At 59.6% G+C, this 24,545-nt stretch overlaps 3 protein-coding genes and 1 long non-coding RNA gene across 6 annotated transcripts in view; 3 read left to right on the top strand and 1 right to left on the bottom strand.

The window, feature by feature from the left end:
- The window catches only part of NPLOC4 (NPL4 homolog, ubiquitin recognition factor), a 26,808-nt gene extending 12,701 nt beyond the window's left edge, over positions 1-14,107 (top strand). Inside the window, exons 10-17 of the mRNA XM_065693436.1 lie at positions 727-798; positions 1,528-1,654; positions 3,653-3,813; positions 10,333-10,404; positions 11,893-11,988; positions 12,635-12,751; positions 13,619-13,721; positions 13,925-14,107. Of these exons, the coding sequence (XP_065549508.1) occupies positions 727-798; positions 1,528-1,654; positions 3,653-3,813; positions 10,333-10,404; positions 11,893-11,988; positions 12,635-12,751; positions 13,619-13,721; positions 13,925-14,082 (906 nt within the window). The 3' untranslated portion in view covers positions 14,083-14,107. The remainder of the gene's footprint in view (positions 1-726; positions 799-1,527; positions 1,655-3,652; positions 3,814-10,332; positions 10,405-11,892; positions 11,989-12,634; positions 12,752-13,618; positions 13,722-13,924) is intronic.
- On the bottom strand, positions 12,593-15,998 carry LOC136021336 (uncharacterized). 2 transcript variants are annotated; one of them, XR_010615735.1, is made up of 3 exons: positions 15,793-15,998; positions 13,512-13,677; positions 12,593-12,887 (listed from the first exon to the last, which is right to left on the bottom strand). It is a non-coding gene; the product is annotated as an uncharacterized LOC136021336 (long non-coding RNA). The 2 variants fall into 2 exon arrangements; XR_010615736.1 differs by lacking the exon at positions 15,793-15,998 and adding an exon at positions 13,857-15,786.
- LOC136021328 (transcription initiation factor TFIID subunit 4-like) lies at positions 14,199-16,070 on the top strand. Its single transcript, XM_065693438.1, has 3 exons — positions 14,199-15,485; positions 15,602-15,731; positions 15,809-16,070. The coding sequence occupies exons 1-3, from the start codon at positions 14,543-14,545 to the stop codon at positions 15,987-15,989; spliced, it is 1,254 nt and encodes a 417-aa protein (XP_065549510.1). The 5' UTR covers positions 14,199-14,542; the 3' UTR covers positions 15,990-16,070.
- FAAP100 (FA core complex associated protein 100) lies at positions 16,008-24,545 on the top strand. Of its 2 annotated transcripts, XM_065693433.1 has the most exons (10): positions 16,008-16,224; positions 16,634-16,825; positions 17,670-17,788; positions 18,059-19,023; positions 20,073-20,223; positions 20,797-21,578; positions 21,962-22,098; positions 23,091-23,207; positions 23,619-23,705; positions 23,812-24,545. In XM_065693433.1, the coding sequence occupies exons 2-10, from the start codon at positions 16,661-16,663 to the stop codon at positions 23,935-23,937; spliced, it is 2,649 nt and encodes an 882-aa protein (XP_065549505.1). In that variant the 5' UTR covers positions 16,008-16,224; positions 16,634-16,660; the 3' UTR covers positions 23,938-24,545. The 2 variants fall into 2 exon arrangements, with proteins under 2 accessions (XP_065549505.1, XP_065549506.1); XM_065693434.1 differs by lacking the exons at positions 23,619-23,705; positions 23,812-24,545 and having other exon boundaries at positions 21,962-22,109; positions 23,091-23,182.

The raw sequence follows: 24,545 nt of genomic DNA on the forward strand, positions 1-24,545 counted from the left end.
TATTTCCACGCTTTTCCTCTGCTTCTCACATCAGGTATTTTTAATCAGTATCACTTAACATGCACCTGAGTGCTGGGTGTGAGGTTTGAGCTGGCTGGGATCTGACCCAGCAGTTCTCCCTCTGAAGGGTTAATGGTCAGGAGGGGGCCGATCAGAGCTGGCTCCAGCACGTGTGTGAAGGGTTCACGCAGCGGTGTGTGTGTACACATCCATCCTCCTAGGTGCAAACAATGCAGAAAGCAGGAATGTGGTTTTTGGATCGGAGCAGGCCTGTTTGGAATGAATCATACTCCAGCGGGAACATTTGAGCTTTATCTTAACTAGTGACTGAGCTTCCAAATGAGATCATGTGAGCTGCTTTGTCATCTGCTGGCGCTCCCGCTCCACGCTCAATAGGAAATGGTTTTTGCTGTGGGTGGGAGGAGGTAGCGGCTGAGAGGCCTCTTGCAGCCTCCAGATCTTTCCATGCAAAAATATTCCATAGTGAAACATAAAGCTGCAGGTGCCCCCGGCCGGCCAGCTGGCATGCTGCTCCTGGAAATGGGATTCAAATGAGCCCGGCACAGCTGGGAGAGCCATTTCCTTCAGGCAGCTACAGCAGGGCTGTGCAAGGAGCCAAGAACATCTTGTCCTACTAGGAGAAAATGTATAAGCTCTCTTCTGGTTTGGGGTTTGGGGTTTTTTTTTTTTTCCTTAAAGCAACTTTCCTTGTAATGCTTCTTATAGGTTGGCTGGATATTTACTGATCTGGTGTCTGAAGACACACGGAAAGGGACTGTTCGATACAGCAGAAACAAGGTGAGGTTCAAGCGTGCAGCTAATGAGAGCTGCTGGTGCTGAGGGCTGGTAATGGCTAAATGCTGGCTGTGCCCAGCAGGGTGCTGAGCAGGGCTGGAGGTGATGCTGGGAATAGAGTCCTTGTGAAATGGGGTTGGTTTTTCAGAAGCTTCTGGAGGAAAAGGAGCTTGAAGAGCACTGTTAGGGGTTGAAGCTGTTTATCTGGAATGCAAAGCTGCCTCCAGCCACTCTGCTTTAAGAAATGATGCTCCTGGTTTAAGAAACTTTAGATGAGCTTTCACGTCCCTTCCAACCTAAACCACTCTGGGATTCGAAGATGATTCTATGATTGGGGTGGTCTGAGGTGCAAACTGAGCCAAAGTGGCTCGGTCAGAGGATGTTCCTCTGGGCTGGGCTTTGTGAGATATGTATAGCTCAAACTTCGACCTTCTCAGCTTCCTGTTGTTCTAAATCGATGACGTCCCCATTTGGAAAATGAAACCCTGTCAAAAGGAGAAGCAAAGGTGTGCAGAGGTGGGGGGAAGCACAGGTGGGGCAGTCCCTCTGGCAGGAGCCAGGCTCAGGGCTGGGGAGCTGACACATCGCATGCTTTCCCCAGTCTCTGCAGCAGCTTTCTATGAAAGCATGTTTTCTGGGGGTGTTGGTAGTTTCCTTTGGCTGCAGACCAGGGAAATGGGCCTGGGCTCCACCACGCTGTCCTTGATATTGATGTTGCTGCTCTTCCCTCAGGACACGTATTATCTAAGTGCAGAGGAGTGCATCACAGCTGGGAACTTTCAGAACCAGCAGCCCAACATCTGTCGCCTTTCTCCAGATGGTCATTTTGGATCCAAGTTTGTCACAGTTGTGGCTACAGGTATTCACTGGCCTGGGCTTGCCCCAGCTCTCCAGGTTACACATGAATGCTCTCCAGGTTACACATGAATTATCTCTTGTTAATAGAAGAATATCCAGCTCTGCCAGGAGGAACCAGACATCCCGGTCCCCATCTGTCCTGTTTAACAAGGGCTTTGCTTTGCTCTAGCAAGTAAAACACTTCTTCATTCCTTCTGTTATCTTCTCTACAATCATTTACCCTGTCCCCTGCAGGAAACTTAATTGAGGGTCAGACTTGGAGCATCCACCTCTCTGATCCAGAAAGCATTTTTTGCCTGCAGCCAGGGGAGTAACTGTTCCTCACTTCTCTGGTCTGAATCTTTAAGCTCCAAGTGCTGTTGCCTGAAAACAGCAGTGCAGAACCAGGGGAATGCAGAGCCTGAGACTTAACTCCGGCTGGTTCAGCATGAAGGAGGGACCTTTATCTCCCTTGTGTTGCTGTCAGGGAAGCCCTTACGTAGGATGCTGCACTCTTCTGCACATGGAAACGTTTCATGTTTGCCTGAATAAAAGAGAGAAGCTGCAAAACCTGCGTTGCTTTGTCTCCCCTGATATTAGCCATTTCACAGCAAGCCTCCAGAGGCACCGGGGAAAGCTCTGCACTGCCCGGGCTGCGAGGGGAGATGTTGGTGTGTGCTGGTTGTTGTCGTGTTCGAGGTTCAGTCCGCCACGGGGTGACACGTGCTCAGTTAAAACTCCCCTGGAGCAGATACACTGGGTTCTGGGTCTGTTTAACGCAATAACCCCAAACCCAAACCTCATGACTTCCAAACAGCATCCAGTGTAAAAACTGAAAGTGTGATATTCTATTGCCTGCTCCGAGCCTGGGTTTTGTAAGTGTTCCCGGAGCCTTTTCCAGTGAAAAGCTCTCTCTTTCAGTTGAGGCCCGTGCAGTCAGACAGCTGCCCGTGCATTCCAGACTGCTCAACACATCCATCTTTCATTACAGATAGATGTGTATCTCACTCACCCTTTGTGTTACTTATTTCTGGGTTTAAACAAGGTGTTTTACTGAGAAGCCAACGGCCAGCTTTGTTCAGACCTTGCCTGGGCCTGGGTCTATGTTTCATTTCTAGGAGTGTTTGTTCTGGAGCAGAGAGTGATTGAGGTTGGAGATCAAAGGGTAGAAAATGAATATTTCCTCTTTTCTGTTCCAGATAATCTCATTCTCTTCTGTTCAATCAGCCCATCAGGTTTCTATTTAAACACTTGATTCCTTCGTTTCGTGCCGTATAAATATATTTGGATAGTTTGCATCAACTTTGCCTTTAAATCCTCGACATGGATTAATTCCTGTCCCCTCCTGAATTCCCTAGGCTTGGAAATAGTAACGTTTTCCTACCATCTGTCTGTATCTTCTCTTTCCAGTTGTATTCTACTGACATATGACCTGATGTTGCTTGCATTACCCAAATTAAAGCGCCAAGCATGTGATCTATCAGTGAGCCAGGGGCTTAATTTCCACTTTCCATGTCAGATTTCCACCGAGCCATCCATTACAGGCTGAGAAAACACTTTTTCTTCTTATCCCTGACACCTCTTAGGTGACCAGCCCTCAATCTGCGGCTCACAGCTCCTTGGAAATGAAACAGGCTCCTAGGAGCTGTATGTCTGGTTTCTGTTTTGAGAGGGAGGAGATACCCACAGGGTAGCGGGAGCGTGTTGCTATCCGGAGCCTTCCGAAAGGGCAGCTTCACCTTTTAAGCTCCTGGCAGAGTGCTCTTGCTGTCACTGCGGGGGTCTGTCCTGTTAGGCTGGCTGTGAAAATGTGTGTTACTTAATAAATGTAGAGCTTAGAGGGGATTCTTGCCTAGAAATCCTTCCATGCAGCAGCACCAGGGGCTTCATCTCATCGTTCTTTGCTGTTAGCAACAGCCCGGTGTTTAGTGTTGCTCCTGGGGTTGTGCCTCGCAGAGTTAACACTGGACAAATCCCTCCTGGGTGGGATTTTTAAGCAGCCTCTTCTCTTCTCTTCCAGGTGGTCCCGACAACCAGGTCCACTTTGAGGGGTACCAGGTCTCAAATCAATGCATGGCTCTGGTTCGGGATGAGTGCTTGCTGCCCTGCCGAGATGCACCGGAGCTGGGCTACGCCAAGGAGTCCAGCAGCGAGCAGTATGTGCCTGATGTGTTCTATAAGGTAAGAGCTGCGTGCCTGGGGCAGGGGGGGAGCTGCAGAACCAGCTCTGCTGTGTGTCTGGAAATCAGTATGGAAATCAGTATGGCCAGCTCAGGAAAGGATGTCTTTGAGGTCTGAACTATTTTCAGTAGTAACCGTTCACCACATGTCTGCAGAGTAATTGCATAAGCTCCACTTCCCCCTCGTAAACGTGCTGTTATGGTTCCCAGCACACCAGTAGCCATTGGCCATCCAGCTTCTAAATGAGGTCTGCAGTGATCCAGCACGAGCCCATAGCAAGTGCTCTAAATTCACCTCCCCTCTGTACGTGTTGGCAGTATTTGCCATGCCTCTCTGTTGATTTTAATCCCCAGCTGAGTTCAGCTTCCTCCGCTGCACTGCCATATGATGTGTGCTTGCAGGAATGGAGCAGTGGGTTCCCTTTGCGCTGCCAGGGATTTGCTCGTGTGTGACACGCTTACAGGCACCAACTGGGCAGCAGATGCAGCAAAAAATAGATGCAAGAAGAGGAGGGCCAGCCTTGTGCGTGCTTCTCTGGGACAGAAGGAAGGGGCAAAGGCTGTCAGAGCAAGGGTTGTGCCCCAGCACCCCTCTCTAGTGCTGGGGTGGCTGCCAGTGCTCCAGTTCTTGGGTCAGACTAAGCTCCATAAACTGTTCCCGAGGAGCAGTGGGGGATCCACGCCCCCAGAGTGGATCTAGAACACTCCTGCATGATGTGTCCTGCAGGAGCACTGCTGGTAACCTGTGTGCTGTGGTTTTCAGAGCAGCTCGTGATGAATGGACTGTCATTATTCCCCTGACAGTTGCTCCTGGGGATCTTCAGCCCCCCTGTATCTGCAGGGCCAAGTTAGAAACTTGGGGACAGGAGCTCTGCGGAGGCTAATGGCACCGCTTCTCAAACGTGTGTATGCTGGTGCCCTGTGAGCAGGGACAGAGGAATTAATTAATGGTGCTGTTTGCCAGCTAATTAGCCATCCATCACCCGAGCTGGTTATCTCCTTCTTGTCTCTGTGATATTCACAGTGTGCTCCTGCTGCCTGTATTAAAGCTGTCCATGAAGGAGCATGGGATAAGCAAAGCTGCCTTCACTTGGGGTGACTGAAATGAGCCTATTGTGCACAAGCAACAGAAATGGAGCTGGTCAAAATGCTCTTGTGTGCCCTGAATCTGAAACGCTGGCCTGGGTGAATTAGCTTGGGAGACTCCATTCTGCCCCTTAACACCCAACTGCTGGCTTGTCTAATAAAGAGGAACACCCCGTGGCTAATTTCAGCACTGGAGAGGAAAGGTGGATGGAATCTGTGCCTCTTCCCTTCGCACACAGGCAGCTCTCAGGAGCTGATAAGCCAGGTCCGATTCAGATGCAGCAGAGCTCGATTGTGCAAGGGTTGGCCCTGGATGTGACGATGAGCTCACTCCTGGCGTGCTGAGGTCCTGCTCGGAGGAGCCCGCGCTGTGCCACGCTCGGGGCGCAGCCTTGCAGGAGGTCCCGTAGTCTGTGTCCCACATGTGGGCCACCCGGGGTGCTGGGAGCAGCAGGGAGGCAGTGGGTGTTCCCATACGGTCTTCACTCCCATTCGGAATCCGAAGCTGGGAGATAAACAGAATGGGAACTGATGGCTGCAGCCTTGTGTGGAAATTTCCACGCACCACACATTCGCTGGGTCGGGCTGTAGCTTATTTCATATGTTTTATAACTCATATCCATAATTGCCTCTTTCGTGCTGAGGGCTGCTCCGGCGGGTGGACTTGTCCTTCAGCCTTAAACGTGTTTGGCTGTAGGATCTCTTAATTTTCTTGGAATGTTCTTAAATCAACGGAAAGCTTAGTCACTGCTGGCGTGGAAAACCTTTGGGGTCTCATTGAACGTGCAAGGCTTGAGGTCAGAGACACTACCTCATAGTTACTGGGTTGGTGACAGCGATGGTGTCAAAGCCTTGGTCAAGTACACTGTGAGGGGCAGGAGTCCAGCGCTTGGCCTCGCAGCACGGAGCAGAAGGTTCGAGGTCCAGCGCCCTGCTCCCTGTTTCCCTGCTGAAACTGCAGGAGCCGAGCCCCCAGTCCTCACCGGGGAGGTCCCCTCTGTGCTGGCCGCCCAAATAGCTTTGGGCTGAAAGCTGCACTTCAGTTGCTGTGTTTTGTCTCACGCTCAGAAGCTATCACTGCTAAAGAGAAAAGTCCATACATATATTTCTGTGTAATGTGCAAGTATTCATTTGGAAAGCCCTTTAGGATGAAAGGAGCTATTGGATGAGAACCAGAAGGGCAGTGTTTTGTGTAGTGTTGGGTATATTTATAGAGCAGCTGTGCATCCAGATGTGAGATCTTCTGAACCCTCCTATCTGTCTGCAGCAGGGCAGCACAGCAGATTCAGCTTTGGCTTTGCAAATAGGAATAGGAAGAGGTGCTGCTGGCTGCATCTCTAGTGAGGGGTAAGCCAGCAACTGTGCTTTGATCATGCTCAAAGATGTCTCATGCCTCTGCAGTAGGTGTTGTTATTTCAGTGATGACTGTTAGAGACGCACTTGGATTGGCATCGCTGCAGGCACACGAGGGGGTGAGGGCCCGTGCTGCAGGCAGGAGCTGCAGCCTCAGGACTTCCCTGCACGGCTGAAGCGGTGTTCGTGGTCAGAGAGCTGCTTTTCCACGGCTTGCACCTTGTTTTGTGTCTGTGGAGCCGGAGCTACCACGTCCTGTGGGGCTGCAGCTGCTCCTGCCTGGACGTGACTCACCTCGGGTGTGCTAGCGCGGATGGGCTGTCCTTCCATGGAAAGAGGAGAGCTGATGGCACTGGTGCTGTCCTGCCTCGGGAGGCGAGGCGTTCTTCCTGAGGCTTACCCTTGTGATTCCTCTATTTCTTTACCATTCTCTTTATGTTGGCCACTGGCCCTGCTGCTTGGAGCAACCACCCCCGTGGAATTGGCAGTATGTGCTTTCTGCATGCGGCCGCTGCTTTCCTGGCTCGGGAGGGCTGGAGTTCTGCTCCAGCATGAACACTGAGGGCTTTGGGGACCATGAGTACAAGTTCCTTTGCTCTGAGGTGCCTCCCCAGGTAAGATTAGCCAGAAGGAAGAACCCGTCCCCCTGGTCCCCGGGTCGTCTGTGCAGCATCACTGCGCAGCGCTGTCTCCAATCTGAACATTGCACAACCGGCACAGGAGTCTCGGCAAGTTCAATGCAGTGAAACTCATGAAGGAGTCGCTCTTGTCAAGGCACAGACACACAGGTCAGAGTAACTGCTCTCTGTGAGTAAAGGCAACTGGCAGTGGCCACTTCAGCCTGTTTCTCAGCTGGATGAGGCAGAGCCTGCCTGAATGTTACATACGAGCATTTTCCATTCCCTGTCTTCTACCCTTGAGTGGTCTCCTTTGTCCATCTGGTTCTAGAAATTAACGGTATTGATTCTGGTTTCACTAAGAAGGTACCTTCCAAGGCCTGGGTTGATTATTCATAGCTGAAGTTGAGGAGATTGGCTGCGTTTTACAGACCCTTTGAAACACTTGGATAATTGGATTTTGGGACTGGCTTTGTCTCTTATCGCAGGTATTTGTGTCGGCTTAGTGCAAACATGGAGATGTCACCCTTGTAGTGAATTGCATTTTACAGCTGCCTTAACATTCCCCCTGAGTTTCTTTGGGATGGTCTAAGACGAAAGCCCTTCACAATGGCACCAGTGTTGTGAAAGAGCCCTTTGCCCTCACAGGGACCAGCGTGGGCTTTGTGCATTTACAGCAGCTAAGCCTTGGCTTGCAACTTGCAAAGCGTGGTCCCATCTGGCCCTGGGTGAGCCCTGTGCCAGGGCACTGCTTTTATTAGAGCAAAGGGACCTCTGAGGCAGGCTGCGCCCAGCGGGGCACACGTTGCTTCCTCCTGTTTGCTCTGAAATCCTCTTGCAGGGAAGGTACCAGAGCCAGGCTGCAGGGAGGGTTCACTGACAGTGAAGGACTTCCCCTGCCTGGCCTCCTCCCAGCACTTCGTGTTGGACTGGAAAAGCCGCCTTAGCCTTAAATGTCCCAGCTGCTCTGGGGAGGAGGATGCTTGATTAGCTCATGAGGAGTCTCCTGAGAAGGGTTTCAACTCTCACTGACCTATTGCTCTCATGAAAGTTGCTTCATTTCTGTGTCAGCTGCTGGCTGTGTGCAAAGGGGCAGGACTGGCAGGTAGAGCTCTTGGAATCAGCGGAGGGAAGAGTGAGGTTGGCCTTTATGAATGCACAGGAAGGACAGAGAGCTGCTCAGCCCCGTGGTGCCTTCAGCAGGGCGAGTCCAGCGTGGGATGCTGATGGCGGGGGATGCTAACAGCCATCCAGCCCTGGGATATGGAGCCAGAGCCTCCCTCTTGACTGAAGCCACCCAGGCTCCTCACTCAGATCACAAACCCGAGGTCACCCAGCAGCCTGTCCCACTGCAGCCATCCCAGGGCTGCAGGGGTGTGCGGTGCATCCTGCATTCCCAGCGGGAGCATCCCGTCTTCCCCCTGTTTGACCTCCGTTTGCAGCTCCTGCCTCCAAACAGTGGTTTGCAAGGCTCTATTCGCAGCGCCTGATGCAACCTCCAGCTTGCTCCTGTCTTCAGGATGATTCATTGTCCAGATCCTCCAGGCTTTGCTGCTTGATTTTTGTCCAGGAACCAAATACTTGCGCCTTCGTGAACCTCTTCCTGGCCTCCCTTTGGAGTCATTGCTTCTGGGCGTTCATGGCTTGGGGGTCTCAGCAATAACGTGCCAAGAGGCACTGCTGGGGCCCTGGTGACTGCCGAGTTGAGGATGAAGATGTCTTTCTCCCAGCTTGACGTTTGTTAAGGCCTTTAAAACGTAATTGCCTAATAAAAGAGTGTTATGGGGGTTGGAGGAGAAGTGCTGGCGTTGAGGGGGGCTCTGTCTGAGGAGGGGCAGGGACTGGAGGGGATGAGGTTCCAGTTTGGTGCTAAGAGCCCAGCGCCCGTCTCGAGGCCTCACTCAGCAGCGTGACATTCAGAAGAAGGCATTTAACATGGAAATCCCCAGAGGCAGAGATTAAAGCGAACAGGTGCTGGAAAAACGTTTCTGCATATTAGAACTTAATTAGATTTGAAAACGAATTCCAGATGGGCTCATTATGGGTGAGTTGTTGCAGGTTCCTTCTTGCCGGGGCAGGGTTGTGTTTGGGAAGCCGCTTCGGTCTGATTGGATTTGATTCCTGCCTCTTCGCGGTATCGCGGCGATCTAGGAGCAGGTTTAGCTTTCAGCTCCTGTGATCTCCCTGCGAAGGCTCCGCGTCTCCTCCTGCTCCTGTCAGAGGCAGGGAGATCTGAGGCCACGAGCCACCCGCCTCGTAGCTGCAATCACCACAGGGCCAACAACCTGTCATGTTCAAGGAGAAAAAGATCCTTATCGGGGCTGGCTTTTAAAAAGGAGCTTCAAAGACTGGAAGGTAGATTGTTAACAAGGGGAACGGTTCCTGGGGACCGAGGATGTTTGGGAAAGGGGGGATGCTGCCTGGAGGGGAGCAGCGTGCCGGAGCCTGCTCGGCTGCGTCAGGGTGGACCGGGAGCGCGCGGCAGGAGAGCTGCCGCACCGCATACTTGTACTGTGTAAATACCAACGTAAGGCAGCAGTGCTGATAGCGGGGGAGTGGTGAGAGAAAAACACGGATCCAGGGAGGAGGGAGTCTGCTGCGGGCGGCTCATCCTGGGAATGCTGCTCCAAACCCTGCTTGGGGGGGGTCACAGCCCTCCACTGAGGTGTCGGGGGCTGCCTCCAGCCACGGGGCTTCCGAGAGCGCAGTGAATGCAAACTTCAGTGTAAGGCCCTTGATTGGGAATTATGGGCGTGTGATTTATATGGGGCTCGGTGAATGATTTATAACGTGTTAAGTGATGATTTAGGTAGGGAATAAAACCCCCTCTTTGCGAATCTTTAATGAAAAGTGTCAGTTCTCATGAATTGATTTCTGGAGCCGTGTTTGAACTCGGCGTGGTTGACATCAATCACGTCTAATTGTCATCCCGTGATTAATGAACATATGCTGGCCGTTCCTCTCCATAATTAAACTTTACTTTCAATGCGCCTGGCAGAGCAAAACAAGTTTGTGCCTTGTGATGTGCTGGTTCTTCAGGCTGTGTGTGCGAGAGGGGGCCGGGATTTCCACCTCCCAAGGGAGAGACTCGCGACCGGTTCTGCAGAGTCAGGTTTGCCGTGGCTGAGTGGTGCTGTCCCTCCCTCCTGAGACACCCTGAGTCTTAAAGTGGCATCTGCAGTGCTCAGGTGGTGCCAGGCACCTCCCTGGTGCTGACAACTGAGGCAAGCAGAGCCAGGTGGGTTGTGACCACGCTCATGGCCTCCTTACGGAGATCCGGAGCTCTCCAGCCCTCAGGAGCTGCAGGAGGTCGGGCAGCACCAGCCCCATGGGAGCAGGTTCCTCTTTGCACCCTTAGACCTGTCCAAGCCCAGGATCCCAGGCTCCTGTGTGGGTGTCTGCAGGGCAGGATCCCGTTGGCTTCGCTTCCATGCTGAGGAATAATAAGACTCTTTATTTTCCAGGACATAGACAAGTTTGGCAACGAGATCACACAGCTGGCTCGCCCACTCCCGGTGGAGTACTTAATCATAGATGTAAGTATTCCTTGCACTTGTTTGCTTGCAGCAGGAGATGGTCAGGGTGGAGGGAAGCTCTTACCCCCTTCTGAATTCGCATTGGAGGTGATTCATACGACAGATATTCCTCCTTTCTCCTTTCCCCTCTGCTGCCAGGCATTTCTAGCAGAGGTGTGCTCTGGGGTGGTTCCAGAGCTCCTTGGGATCTGTGTGGTGCCAGGGAACACACTTGCTTCCTGGGAAAACACTGCCTGGTGTTATCCCAGCTGGCTCATAGCCACACAGTGGGGAGCAGCCAGCCCCATGGATGCGTGTGCTGGGCACCACCTCACGGGGAGCTAATGAGGAAGCTCCAGTCCTGTCTCTTCCAATCCATCCCCGTCAGTGACTCAGCAGAGCAGGTTGGTTGGACAGAAATGCCTGTTCCTGGGGGAGGGAATTCCCGATGGAGCCGGGCTCTGCCTGCCCCTCAGCCAGCGCTGCCAGGCCCTGGGGCACGGCTCTGCCCTTTGGCTGTGGAAGGGAAGCAGATAATTGGGATGACAGAGGACATTGCCGGAGGTGGTGCCAACGCCGAGTAAATCCACCCGGAGCAACTGGTGGGGTGCAGCTGCCCCTGGCACAGGCAGTGTCCCGTAGGAAGCTGGCGGCCCATCCTTCATCCCAGGTCACTTGTGTCACTGGGGCTGGCACTGGGATGTGACACAGAAATGGTGTGTCCGCAACAAGGGGCTCTTTGTGCCACTTGGCAGCGCTGCAGCAAATTTATTGCTCCAGTAGCAAGAGCATCTGTTTCCGGGTACCTGGGGTGTAATTAAGATGAAAGGAGATGGATGGAACGTGCACGGAGGAGCAGTCGGGGAAGTTGCACTTCTGAAACGTTGTGGTTTGTCTCTTTAAAGGGAAAAAAGGCTTTAGGGCAGCCAGTGCTGCCCTGGCAGGTATTGCTGCAGCTCTGCTTGCAAAGGGCCTTGCTGACAGAGCCCAGCAACTGCCACCAAACCTTAAAGCCCCCAGGATCAGGACTGGCTTAAACATGAGAAGCTGGTCTGAACACTGGCTTGTGAGCTCAGTACCATGGTGCAATGTTGTGCTGCCCTGGTCCCATGTCTTTGGCACAGGGTTTGTGCACCCAGAGCACAGGGTGACTGTTCTGTGAAGTGCAACGGTTTTTCTTGGCACCCGTTCCAGCCCCAGATGGAGCAGCATGGACCCCTGGATACCCCGGGGCCAGTGTTCTCCGCTGTCACCCCTTGGTGTTCAGGTGACATCAGTACATCACCCTCCAGCCCCACTGGAAACAACGGCCAGGAGGTACAGACTGTGCTGATTGGAATCTCACTTTAAGCATTCAAAGCCATCAGAAGATCCTGGCTGTAATTCCCTTGCTGTCTCCTGGCTGAGCTCTAACATGTAGCCTGGCTGCTCTTGGCTATCAGGAGCTTCCCGTATCCCACTTGCCTCTCCTCCTGCCAGCGCTCTGATCATCCTGTCTTGGATTTACAGATTACTACAACTTTTCCCAAGGATCCAGTCTACACATTTTCTATTTCTCAAAATCCATTCCCCATCGAGAACCGTGATGTGCTGGGAGAAACTCAGGTAAGGAATGCTTCCGGGTAAGGGGAACGGCTTTAACCTGCCCAAGGGGAGACTGAGATGAGCTCTTAGGCAGAAGCTCTTCCCTGTGAGGGTGCTGAGGCGCTGGCACAGGGTGCCCAGAGGAGCTGTGGCTGCCCCATCCCTGGCAGTGCTCAAGGCCAGGTTGGACACAGGGGCTTGGAGCAAGCTGCTCCAGTGGAAGGGGTCCCTGCCCGTGGCAGGGGTTGGGGCTGGAGGAGCTTTAAGGTCCCTTCCAACCCAAACCAGGCTGGGATTCTATGAGACCTTTTCCTGCAAGAGGCCCATGGGGCTGAGCAGAGGCAGCTGCTGGACGGCTCAAGGCTCTCTGGGTGTTGCCAGCACACAGAAACCTTGAGTTGCTTTAAAGCAGCAACAGCTCGTTTTTTAAGAAGGCTGTGCCAAAGGTGTCAAGAGACTTCCTCCAGGAGTCATCACGAGAAAGGGGTCACTGCCTGTTATGGCTTTGGAAGAGGTTGGCTTTGGTCCTTCTTGCTGAGGACATCCAGGGTTCAAGAGCAGAGAAAGAGGAGGGGATGGACGGGAGAGTCAGAGTGAATCCGCATAGGAAAATAAAGACACCGTGTGGGGAGAAGTGACTTCTCTTTATTGCTGTCCCTCTCTCCAGGACTTCCACAGCTTGGCCACGTATCTGTCCCAGAATACTTCCTCCATCTTCCTAGACATCATTTCTGATTTCCATCTGCTCCTCTTCCTGGTCACGAATGAGGTCATGCCTCTGCGGGTACGTAACGGGGAGGCAGGGCTCATGTCAGCATCGCCGGGGCCCTCAGCTCCTCTGGGCTGTCACGTGGAGGTGACGGAGCCATGGGTGCAGGGCAGGGTGTGCTGCTGGCCCAACACCTCCCCTTCCAGCTGAGCTGTTGGGAGGAGGTTTAAAAGTGAAGCCAAAGCCCTGACTCTATCGAGAGGAGCTCAGAGCAGCGAGCGGGGGTGGTTGTGAACATGGTCACAGCCTGGCCAGAGCCAACTTGGCTGCGGCTCTGGGCGCTGGGAATGTTTGTTCAGGGACCTCGGAATCAGAAATTCCTGTCGGAACGATAATGGGATCAGAGCCCCCAGATCCGTGAGGCCAACGCGTCCCTGGCTGCGCAGCTTGGCTGGGCACCGGGGCTTGGCCCGGGCCCCTGCTCCACATCTGCACTGCTGGATGCCAGAGGACAGGGCCATGTGTTTGCCAGAGGCTTCGAGGACATGTGTGGGGCAGCAGGGCTGACCCTGGGCGCCTGGAGATCGGGCTGGGGTGCTCCAGCACAGTGCGTCTGCACCCCTGGGTGCCAGGCTCAGCACCCACATGCTCTCCTGTGCAGGGCAGTGCAGCTCGGTTTGGTGATAACTTCCTCTAAGGAGAGGCAAAGGAAGCGTCTGGGTTTGAGGGTGTTTCTGAGTGTTGGGGGAGCAGAAGGGACAATCTGCATCTTGCTCCCTGCCTGTGAACCTCACAAGGGCAACCCAAAGGACATTTTCAAGCAGCTCAGACTCACAGTTGTGTCTTGCTATGGCTGGTGGAGGAGGGCAGGAGGCACTTCCCTGGTCACAGCCCCAGTCTGGGCACTGCAGGAGTGCTTGATTTCCCTCTTACGGTTTCCAGGACAGCATCAGCTTGTTGCTGGAAGCTGTGAGGACCAAGAATGAGGAGCTGGCACAGACCTGGAAGAAATCGGAGCAGTGGGCCACCATCGAGCAGCTCTGCAGTAAGAAAAGGGGTCTCTCTGGGAGGGGGGGTCCTGTGTCCCTTGGGCTTGGTCCTCTCAAGCCACCTTGAAGGCTGCTGGAGACTTGGGAGGGAGGAAGGCAGTGAGTGGGAATGGGCTCTGGGGTGCCAGCACCTTGGAGCTTCCCCAGGGTGCTGGCCTTGGGGCGAGGGCAGCATCTCCTGCACTTCTGTCTCCCGCAGGCACGGTGGGGGTCCCGCTCTCAGGACTGCAGGAGTACGGGGCCATGGGCGGCTCGACGCACGCGGCGGCAGCGGCCATGTGGGCCTGTCAGCACTGCACCTTCATGAACCAGCCGGGCACGGACCACTGCGAGATGTGCAGCCTGCCGCGGACCTAACCAATACACAGCAACCCCCAGAGCAGCAGCAGTGGTGCTTGTCCCTCCCTTGTCCTCCCTTCAGCTTCCCAGGGTGCGGAGCCGGCAGGGGGGAGGCTCCAGCATTCCCCACCTTCCCAACCCTGTGAGGGGCAGCCCCGTAGCAGGAGCGGGCGCCCTGGCTTTATCTTGATGCTGGGTAACCAATGCTTAACCTCACCCTTCACCCCACCACCCCCAGCCCCTCTCTCAGCCTGTTCTGGGTGAGCACTGAGGGCTTGGGGACCCCCCAGGTGCTGCCTAAAGCACGCTCCCTGCGTGGTGGAGGTAATGGGGAGGCTTTGGCATCCCCCTGCCCGCAGCTTTGCTCCCCTTTCCCTGCCCCTGTGGGTGCCCAGGTCCCAGCTGCTTCCAGACGAACCAGCCCAGGCCGAGTGCCGGGCCAGACTGCGGCTCTGCCAGACCCGGCCTTGTGCCGGCCATGTGGCAGCTCTCGTTTTGGCACCGCTCCTGTAGCACACATTCTCATGCGCCAGGAGATGCTTTGACATCAGGCTGGGTGCACCCCACATCCCGCCCCTTCCCTCTGGGTGCCGCGGCACCCTGCAGGGAGCACTGTGTTCTCTGGGGCAGCAGCTTGTCCCCTCCTCTGAGCGAGGCTGGGCAGGGGCAGACACAGAACTTGGGGCACCCACGGGCCTTGGCCTGGGGAGGGAGCTGCGCCCCACAAGTGGTGCCTTCCCCCATGTCCCTTCTGAGCTCTTCCCCCCCTGGTGCTGGGGCTTTCTCTCCTCTTCAGCCCCGGGCAGGGGCAGGCAGATGCTCGCATTGCCCCAAGGGCTTGACCCTCCTCTCGCAGGGTCGCTGGAGCCCCCCAGCCCTGGCACTGTGGGTCTGGGTCTCCGTTACCCCCCTCGGGGTGCCGGCTCCAGCGCTGCCCCGTGCTCTGCTCGTGGCAGAGAGGCCCCATCCTGCACCAGGCCAGCGCGAGCCCTGCCTCGGCCACGGCGCAGGGACCCCGGTTTGCTTTCCCCTGGGTGTCGGTGTGCGGGGCCTGACCCGGCGCGGGGTCACCTTGAATAAAGAGCACCTGAACCGAGAGCCAGCGCCGTGCCTCCTGCGCTCCGTCCCGGGGGGTGCCGCGGTGCCCCGGCGCCGGACGCGCCGCGCTCTGTTCGCAATCAGCACCGGGGCCGGGCCCCGCGCCAGCCCCGCGCCTTCAAAAGGGCCGGCGGGGGCCGCACGGAGCCAGAGCCGAGGGAGCCGAGCGCCGAGGCAGGAGCGGGGCTCCCGTGCCCCAGCCCCGGGGTCCCTCCCGCTGCCCGGCAGCGCCATGGCGGGGCTCGCCCCGCTCCTGCTGCTCGCGGCTCTGGGCTCGGCCAGGCTGGAGCGGCGGCCAGCGCCGTGGGACGCCGGAGCTGACGGTAACCGCCGAGCCCCCGGGCCCCCCGCCCTGCGCGGCCAGCGCCGGAGGGGCCGCTGGGCTCCATGGGGCCGGGGGCTCCGGCCGCAGCCAGCCCGTGCCCCCCGGTCCCCGCAGCCGAGCGGACCCCGGCCAGGGGCTGCGCGAACCTGACGGTGGTGCTGGATAACTGGAAGTTCGCCATCACCTCCCAGCTGCGGAACCTGCTGCTCTTCGACCACCACACGGTGCTGCCCGACTACGGGAGGTGAGCGGTGACCGGCGCCGGGGTGGGGGGGGAGGACGGGACCGGACGGGGGGGTCCTCACCCCTGTGCCCGCGCAGGATCCGGTCGCTGTCGGGGGCGCTGGACGGGCTGTACCGGGACTTCACGGCGCTGAAGGAGCAGCTGGGCCGGCTCTCGGCGCGCTTCGCCGAGCTCGAAGCCGTCGTGGAGCAGCTCAGCCGGGCCCGCGGCACCGGAACCCCCCCGCGCCGCCGGGGGCCGGCCCGTGCCCCGCCATAGCACCGGGCACCGAGCACCGGGCACCGGGCGGGGCCATCCCGGGGCCATGGGGGGGTCCCATCAATAAAGCCGCTGCCGCCAGCCCCGCCTCGCCTCTCTCTGTGGGCCCCCCCCCCCTTACACACCCCCGGTAACGGGTCCACCCCTCGCGGCTTTACGGCTTGTCGCAAACTCTCCGCCCATTGCGGCGGCCGCCGCGCAGCCGTAAAGCGGAGCCGCCCGCGCCCCCCGCCCGGTACCCGCAGCCCCACCGGGAGGCGATGGGGGTGGGATGGGGGGAGGGGGGGGGGGATGAGGAGGAGGAGGGAGGGGGGGATGAGGTGGGGGGGCTGGGATGGGAAATGGGGCGGGAGTGGGGTTGATGCTTGAGGGGGGGGGGTGCTGGGCCTGTGGTGTGGGGGGCTGTGGGGCCCGGGGGGGGGGCTGTGAGGCCCGGGGGCCATATGGGGCTCAGGTGGGTCTGTGGGGCTCAGGCAGGGCTATGGGGCTCTCTGGGGCCGGGTCACGGCGCTCGCGGTGCTGTCAGTGGCCCTGGGGTACCGGTGCTGAGCGCGCACCCCGTGGTGCTGGGCCCCATCCCCGGTACCCACTGGATCCGGGGGTGCCCCCCCCCCCCCCCCATCGCTGACCCCTTTCCCCCGCAGGCCGGCAGCGAGCGGCTGGCGGCAGCCATGGCGCACGTGGGCCCGCGGGTGGATTACCTGGCCGGGTTCTGCTGCCCGCCGGGGGGGCTGGCGGCCGGCAAGCCCCGCGTGCTGTGCCACGCCAGCGAGATCTACCTCTCCAACGGCAGCGAGTTCGTCTACGTCTACGACCAGGAGGGGAAGGTGCTGAAGGTGAGCGCTGGGGGGGGGCGGGGGGGGGGGGTCACACTGTGGTACCCCCCGTGCTGGAGGGGGCTGCGGGGCCGGTGCCCCGGGGCCGGGTGAAGGACGTCAGCATCATCCCTATCCGCACGCCAGAGCCCTTCCTGGGGGCCCTCCATCAGGGTCTCCCCCCGGCCAGGGGTGACTTCTCCAGCAGCCAGACCCCCTCCCCCGGCTCTGGAGGCAGGAGGGGGGGGTTGCTGCTGTCTGTCCCCCCCTCCTCGGCCTGCAAGACGAGCAGTGCATTGCAGCGGGAAGGGCTTTTTTCCCTCGGCGAGGCGAGTGACGTGTCTGTCATTTCTCCCTCCAGAGGCTTTCGCTATTGTCTCTGCTGTGACTAACAGCGCTCGTCGTGCGGAGTCGTACACGGCTGCCTTTTTTGTTCCTATTCTCGTTCCTAAGAAAGCCAGCGCTGTAAGATCAGGATTTGCCTCCCACGCTGCGCTCCTCCTCGGAAAGTGGATCCCGGACCGGCTTTCTGATCCCTGCTTTCCTTCCCCTCAGAGCCCCCTCCTTGCCCACAGCCCTCCTGACCCCCTGCCCCTCACCCAGGAGCACTCGGCTGTGTCCATGAGCCACGGAGCTGCCCAGGGATTGATTTATCCCTGGAAATGGCTTGTTTTCGGGACATAATGGCTGTGATTTGGCCTTGTGTTGGGAGTTGCTGCTGTCCAACAGCAGGTTTCTTTGCCAGGGCTCTGCCAGCCCGGTGCCGTGGGCACTGTGGCTGCCTCGGTGCTCACATCAGTACGGAGCAGCCCCGTCGCCATGGGTGCTGCAGGAAGGTGACGTTTCTCTCTGCTGTCCCACCCAGGCCGTGTACCGATGTCCCGATCAGGTCTGGCACATGGAGCTGCTGCCCCAGCCCCGGCAGCTCTACATCCTCTGTGCCCACAGCGGCATTTACTGCGTGTCCCTGGAGCAGCAGAGCAGGTGAGTGGCTCTCAGCCCCGGTGCTGTCAGCCCTGGGGCCACCTCTCATGGCTGGGGAGGGGCATTGCCCTCTCCCTGCCCATGCCCCCGCAGGCACGGGGAGCACTGGGTGGTTTGGAGCTCTGGCTCTCACTGATCTCTGCTCTTGTAGCAGATGCTAAAAGCTGTGCCGCGGGGAGCCTGTTTGTGAGGGCCAGGGCAAGAGCGGCCAAGGGAAGCGCTGGCTTCGCCCCACGGCTTGGCTGCGAGCTCTTCCCTGTTTGCTTGAAGGTTAATGGAGCAGACGGATGGTGACGGCCAAGAAAGCAATTGCCCTTCCGGCGTTCTCCCTGTGGATTCGGACGCCTGCATCTTCCCAGATTCCAGCCTGTGCATGTTCACTCTGCTCAACAACTTCGTCATCACCTTGTCCCAGGCTCACGGCAAGTGGTGGATGAAGCTGCACGAGCTGCAGGGCCCCGAGCAGGAGAGCCCCCCGTACCGGCAGGTCAGCGAGGTGGGCTTCTGCCCCGGCCCCCCGCCCGGCGACGAGGGCGACGGGCCCCCCTCCCACTTCCTGCCCGTCCTGTGCTGCGCGTCCTCCCCAGGCACCCTGGGCTCTGGGGAGGGGCTGTGGTGCTCGGGGGGCTTTGTGCTGGAGGAGCCCCTCTTCAGCCTGCTCTTTGGGATCGACGTGGCCATGCTGGAGTCTCCGATGATCCTGTGCGGCTTCCCGGATGGACAGCTCTGCTCCGTGCCGCTGAAAGCCCTCAGCTCCTCGCCTCCCGTTGACGGCTGCCACGACGTTTCCAACCAAGACCCTCCGGTGAAGATCCTCCATCACTTGGAAGAGCCCATCGTCTTCATCGGGGCCTTGAGAACGGAGCGGAGGGCGGCGGAAGACGCCGAGGACGAGCAGCTCTTTGGAGACGCTGGCTGTGACTGCGTGGTGGCCGTGGGGCACTATGGGAAGATGGTGGCCGTGAAGGCGGATCAGAGGGAGGAGGCCACGGTGCCGGAGCTCAGGGAGTACTGCCTGCGCGGGCCCATCCTGTGCGCCGCCTGCGGCAGCGGCAGCCGCATGTACTACAGCACCCACTCGGACATCTCCGCCGTCGACCTGGACTGGGTGGGCGACTCCTCCGACGCCGAGGACGCGGAGAGCAGCACCGGCGTCCTGCCCCCCGTCCTCTCTCCGGCCAGTTTAAGTATCTGTAGCGTTGTGGCTCTTTCCTTGTCTTCTCGGGCGTCAGAAGGTACTGCTGGCAGCGGGGCGTGCGCTGGGGCGTGGGGTGGAGCGGGGCAGGAGAGCCGCCTATGCCGGCCCGTGCGTCTCCACCCCTCCTCTCATGGTCCTCATTGGGCTCCGTCCTCCGCCCGTTCTTGTTGACTCCCCTCGTTTTTGTAAGTCCTTTCTGTGTTGAGCTTGGCGACTCGGGACCAGCGCGGGGCCTGCTGCCAGCTCCGGCTCTTCCCTCTCTGCTCAGCGTCGCGGTGCTGGCACCGGCCCTGCCTGTCCCCTCGTGCTCCCTGCAGCGAGCTGGGATAAGGCTCGCTCTGGAAAAGGGGGGCTCAGCCGTGCTGCTGCCTGCACCCGGGGCTCAGAGCCTGCACTGTGCTCCCCAGCCCCATAGCTGTGGGTGCTGATCGTCCCTCCAGCCCCAGCGAGGGCAGCGTGCGGTGCCTGCCCCAGCCTGGGCCTGCAGCAAGGCGCAGTCTCGCCCTCAGCCTCTGCTTTGGGAGCGGAGTGCCTAGAGAGGGGGAAAGCATCTTGTAACCACACTGAGCCCCCTGCACGGGGTAGCACAAGCAGGGTCAGAGCAGGCAGGGGAGTGAGGAGAGGCTCCTGGGTCACCCAGGTGAGAGCAAGGCAGGCAGCCCTGCCCGCGCCCGGCCCCACTCGCTGCCTGCAGAGCTGCATGTGGCTCGCTGCTGGGGACCCTGCATGGCAGCGCTGGCTCCCGGCGTGCTGCGGCCCCCCCAGCTCCTGCTGGCCTTGGCTTGGGGGCGGGCAGCTCTGGGAAGCATGGCTGGGGCGGCGGGGCTGTGGGGGACAGGACAGGGATGAGGGGGGGCATTTCCCTCCGTGGGTCTGTGTGTGAGGTGGGCAGGGGTGCTGCTGTGGTCCGTGTCCTGTCTCTGTTGTACCCCGCTGCAGATGGAGGTGATACCTTGGGGCAGGCAGTGCTATCCCGTGCTCCCCCATTCCCCTGCGTCCCCTCCAGCCACCAGGGAAGCCCTGGCTGCCTTCCTGACCCCTCACATCCCTCCCTGGTTGCCTGACCTGCCCCATCTCTGCCTGTAGGTGAATCCGAGCTGTTGGCCCTGTCTGCCAAAGGCCGCCTCATGTCCTGTGGCTTATGCAGCCCCGAGGAACCTGACGTGGAGCTGACACCCGCCGAGATTGGCCGGAGGATTAAGGAGCTTCTGTCTGGGATCGGCAACACCTCGGAGAGGTAAAGGGCTCTGCGAGAGGCTGGGTTTACGGGCACCAAGGTTTTGTGCCTCAGCCATGAGCTGTGCCCGTGCCTGCTCCAAGGTTCCCTTTCGGAGCACAGGACAGGATAAAAGCAGCGTTTGAGGGCCCCCCCTCCCCGGGCGCAGCGGGCAGGCTGGTATTTACAGCCTCAGCAACAGAAGGTGGCAGAGGCAGCGTGCCAGGCGCTGCCAGACGCCCCGGCGCTTGCCAAGCCGGCGGGGACAGGCAGGGCAGGCGCGGGCCCCCGCGACCATCTGCACCAGGAGGGAGGCACCGAGCTCCCCCTTGGCAGCGGCATTCCCGGGGTCTGGCTGGATGGAGCTGCTCCTCGGTCAGCTCCGCTCCTGGGGGCTCACGGGCAGAGCACCCTGGATCTATGGGGAAGGAGACAGGGAGCTCCTGGGTGGATCAGGGTGCTGGGGCTGCTGAGCTCGTCTGTGCGGCGGCACAGCGCCCTTCGTCACCAACCCCTGCCGTGCTCCCGTCGCTGACCCAGTGTCCTTGTTCTCATCCCTCCTCCTGTTTCAGCTCTGACACTTTGTCCTTGCAGAGTTTCCTTCCTGAAGAAAGCAGTGGACCAAAAGAACCGAGCCCTGGCCAGCCTGAACCAGGTGATGAACGTGAGCGCGGCTTTGCTGTCCAGCCAAGAAGGCCAGAAGCCCATTGCTTGCACTGTCACTGCCAACTGGAGCTGCCTCCTGCTCCGAGACACCGTCACCATCTCCTGCCTGCTGGAGAACTGCAGCGAGTACAGCCTGGAGGAGGGCTGGACCCTCTGCGTTCAGCTCCTGGCCAGCCCCTGTGCCTTAGAGGAGGAGTCTGCGGACGCAGCCACCACCTTCACCTTCCCGATCGACCAGCTCCTCCCTGGCAACAAGAGGGAGCTGACGCTGCCCCTCGGCTCTGCTGCCGACGCCAAGCTGGACCTGCCTCTGACCATCTCCTGTGCCCTCTACTACAGTTTACGGGATATTTTGGGCAGTGGCTCCGACTCCTCCGAGGCCCTGGATGATTTCCTGCCCGACGACTCGCCCCTGCTCTCCCCGGACAGAGAGGGGATCTGCCTGCCCCTCAGCGAATGCACCATTGACATGCTCCAGTGCCTGCGTTTTAAGAGCAGCCCCCCCGGGACGGACCCCTCCCCGCTGGCCCCTGCACCCCCAGACCCCGTGGAGACCTTCTTCAAAGTGTCCCGGGAGCAGACTGAGCCCAAGGCAGGGAAGGATGAGGAGCAGCCGCCCGCCCCGGGAGAGGGGAACCTGCCCCCGTCGGCAGCGTCCATCAGGGTGTCCTCGGAGCTGCTGAAAACCGCGCTGAAAGCCTCTGACTCAGGTGGGTTCCTGGGGAGGAGCATCCCGGGAGCTGCCAGGAATGACCTGGGGCAGAGTTGCTCCCATCCCAGCTGCCTTGAAAACACCTCTGAGCCAACCCCCATTTATCAGATGGGTAAATGCTTTTCTTACCCTTTTACTCAGAGGAAAAGGGAGAAACCGTAGAATGAGAGAATGGTTTGGGTTGGAAGGGACCTTAAAGCTCCTCCAGCTCCAACCCCTGCCCCGGGCAGGGACCCCTTCCACTGGAGCAGCTTGCTCCAAGCCCCTGTGTCCAACCTGGCCTTGAGCACTGCCAGGGATGGGGCAGCCAGAGCAGGGGGTATCTCCTGGGGCACTGCATCAGCCCTGTAACGAGCTCCTCTTTCTGCCCTGTGTCCGCAGAGGTGCCCCTGAGCTGTGCCACGCTGCGCTGGCTGCTGGCAGAGAACGCCGGGGCCGAGGCGCTGAGCAGCGGGACCGTGACCTCGGTGCGCGGCGCGGCTCCGGACGGAGGAGAGGTGCAGCTGCTCGTGCGAGAGGCAAGCAATGGGTCAGCCCCAGAGGAGCTCCCTATCCCAGCAGCTCCGTCCCGCAGCCCCCCGCTCGTGCCAGGAGCTGGGTGATGATGGCCTTGACATCCCGACCCCACGCTGGGGGTCTGCCGCCTGCTGTGCGCTGGGGCTGGGGTGGGGGGGGTTCAAGGGGGTCCTCTTCTCCCAGTCCTAGACTTCCCAAAGGCGGTGGCCGCTTCCCTTCCTCTCTAGGTGGGTTTGTGTCCCCCCAGTATTCCCATTTCCCTGCTAGGCAGGGCAGTGGGCTGCTGGCATGTGCCACCTCCCCACCCAATGTCCCTTTGCTGGCCCATAGGATCCCTGTGGGTGTTCTTGGCAATGGGCTTTCCACTGGAGCAGCGTGGCCCCTGCTGCTGACCACCCCCTGCCCAGCCCCTCTGAGATGTCAGAATCCCCCCCTCTCAGCACAGAGGGAAAGCACAAACTGCCCAGCTTTCCTGGTGGACCCCATGATGAGGGGCCTGGCACGGGCCATGGCCTGGCTTGGGTTGGTTCACACCTGAGAGCCCCAATACCACCACTGCGATCAGTGGCAGTGTTAATTCTGCCTGGGCTGAGCCTGAGGGGTTAAATCTGCCGGGGTGGCAGCCGGTGTCTTGCCAGGAATGGGCGTCCGTTGACCACCTGGGAGACCCTTTGCTCTCCCGGCTGCTGTACCGGCTCTGCCTTGGCTGAGGGAGCAGGCGAGGGCTCATCTGGAGCCTGATGGGCACCAGGGCTGGGCTGGGGGCAAACACCCCTCAGAGGGGCTGGACAAGGGCTCTGATGTGCCCAGCTGGGCTGGCAGCGTCTCTGCTGCATTTGCCTGTTCCAGGCTGGAGAGGAAATGGGTTGCAGGGGGTAGGGATGGGGGAGAAGAGCCTCTTGGGGACCGCTGTGCCATGGGGGGGGGTCCTGCATGCCCTCCCCCCCTGCGCTGTGTGGCGGTGGTGGTGGTGAGGATGTTCTCGCTGTCCCAGGTGTCCATGAACGACCTCAGCCCCGCGGGGCCCATCCAGGCTGTGGAGATCCTGGTGGAGAGCCCGTCCTTGGCCGACATGTGCAGGATGCACCACGCCGTGATCCGGCGCATCCAGGTACGCTCGGTCCCTGCCGACGTGGCCCTGGGGAGCGGGGGGGGGGACCCCGAAGACACCAAAGCCCCGAGGCCAAAGCCTGCAGCCGGGTGCTCAGGGAGGTTTCTCTGGCACCATCGTGTGGCAGCCGGGCCTGGCTTTTGGCAGGGCTGGGGAGTGGGACCATGGTGAACCCCATTCCCTTCCCGAGCCCAGGAACGCCGGGAATGCCGTCTGCCTGCCCTGGGAATAACCCCGGTCAGCTTGGCAGCCGAGCTGAGCAGCGGGGGCTGGCAGCTGTCCCGGAGGCGCCTCAGCGCCGGCACAGCGCGGTGCCAGGCCTGGGGCGAGCGCGGCTGCCAAGTGGAGCCTTGCCTCGGGCCCGGAGCCGGGGCTCCCTGCGCTGGGTGCTCAGAGCTCCCCGTTCCACAGGCGCTGGTGCTGGAGCAGGCAGCGCAGGGCTCGGGGGCCCCTGACCTCCGCATGCAGTACCTGCGCCAGATCCAGGCCAACCACGAGGTGAGCCGGACCACCGGGCACTGCTGTGGCGCGGCGCCCTCCCCGTGGGGTGCACGCCCCGGGGAGCCCCAAACCAGCGCCCGTCTCAAGCTCCATCTTTGCGCAGACGCTGCTGAAGGAGGCGCAGACCCTACGGGAGCAGTCACCCCACGGCGAGGAGGGAGCCGCCATGGCAGAGAAGCTCCTCCAGATCTACCGGCAGCTGCGGAACCCCAGCCTTGTTCTGCTCTGAGCAGCGGGGTGAGCCCGAGCCCCGCCGGCCGGGGCGGGTGCCCATGGGACAGCGGCGAGGAGGGACCCCCACCGGAGGAGGAGCGGGCCCGGGGGTGCGGTGAGGCCCCGGGCGGCCGCGGCGGTGACCCGGTTATGGGGACGCGCGCGCGCGTGTGTGTGTGTGTGTGTGTGTTTCGTGGTCGTGTTGGCAGCACCGGAGGGTCGCGGGGCTCCGGCGGCAGCGCAGGGGGCTCCTGGGCTGGCCCCAGCCCGGCCCTGCCGGCCCGCGGGCAGCTCCGGGGCTGTGGTGTCTCGTGGATCGTTCTAGCCGTGGTAGTTGTAGTGCTCTCCCGGCCGTGCCGCGCTGGCTGCGGGCTGTGCCCCCGGCCCGCCTTGCCTTTCAGGATCAGGACAAACAGGGTGCTGTGCCAGGGTGCCCAGCGGGCGCCCGCCCCGGGGGAGCCCCGTTTTCTGCTGGGCAGGGGAGGGGGGTTTCCGCTCCCCCGTAGTTTCTATAAAGGATCCCGTGTGTCCGTGGCGGGGCCGCGGGGTTTGGCCCGGTCCTTCCCCGCCCCGCTCCAGTGTCTGTAACTCTGTCGTCTGCCATGAAATGGATCGTGCCGCTCA

This window comes from Lathamus discolor, chromosome 13 (assembly GCF_037157495.1).
Source record: "Lathamus discolor isolate bLatDis1 chromosome 13, bLatDis1.hap1, whole genome shotgun sequence".
Classification (NCBI taxonomy): Eukaryota; Metazoa; Chordata; class Aves; order Psittaciformes; family Psittacidae; genus Lathamus; species Lathamus discolor.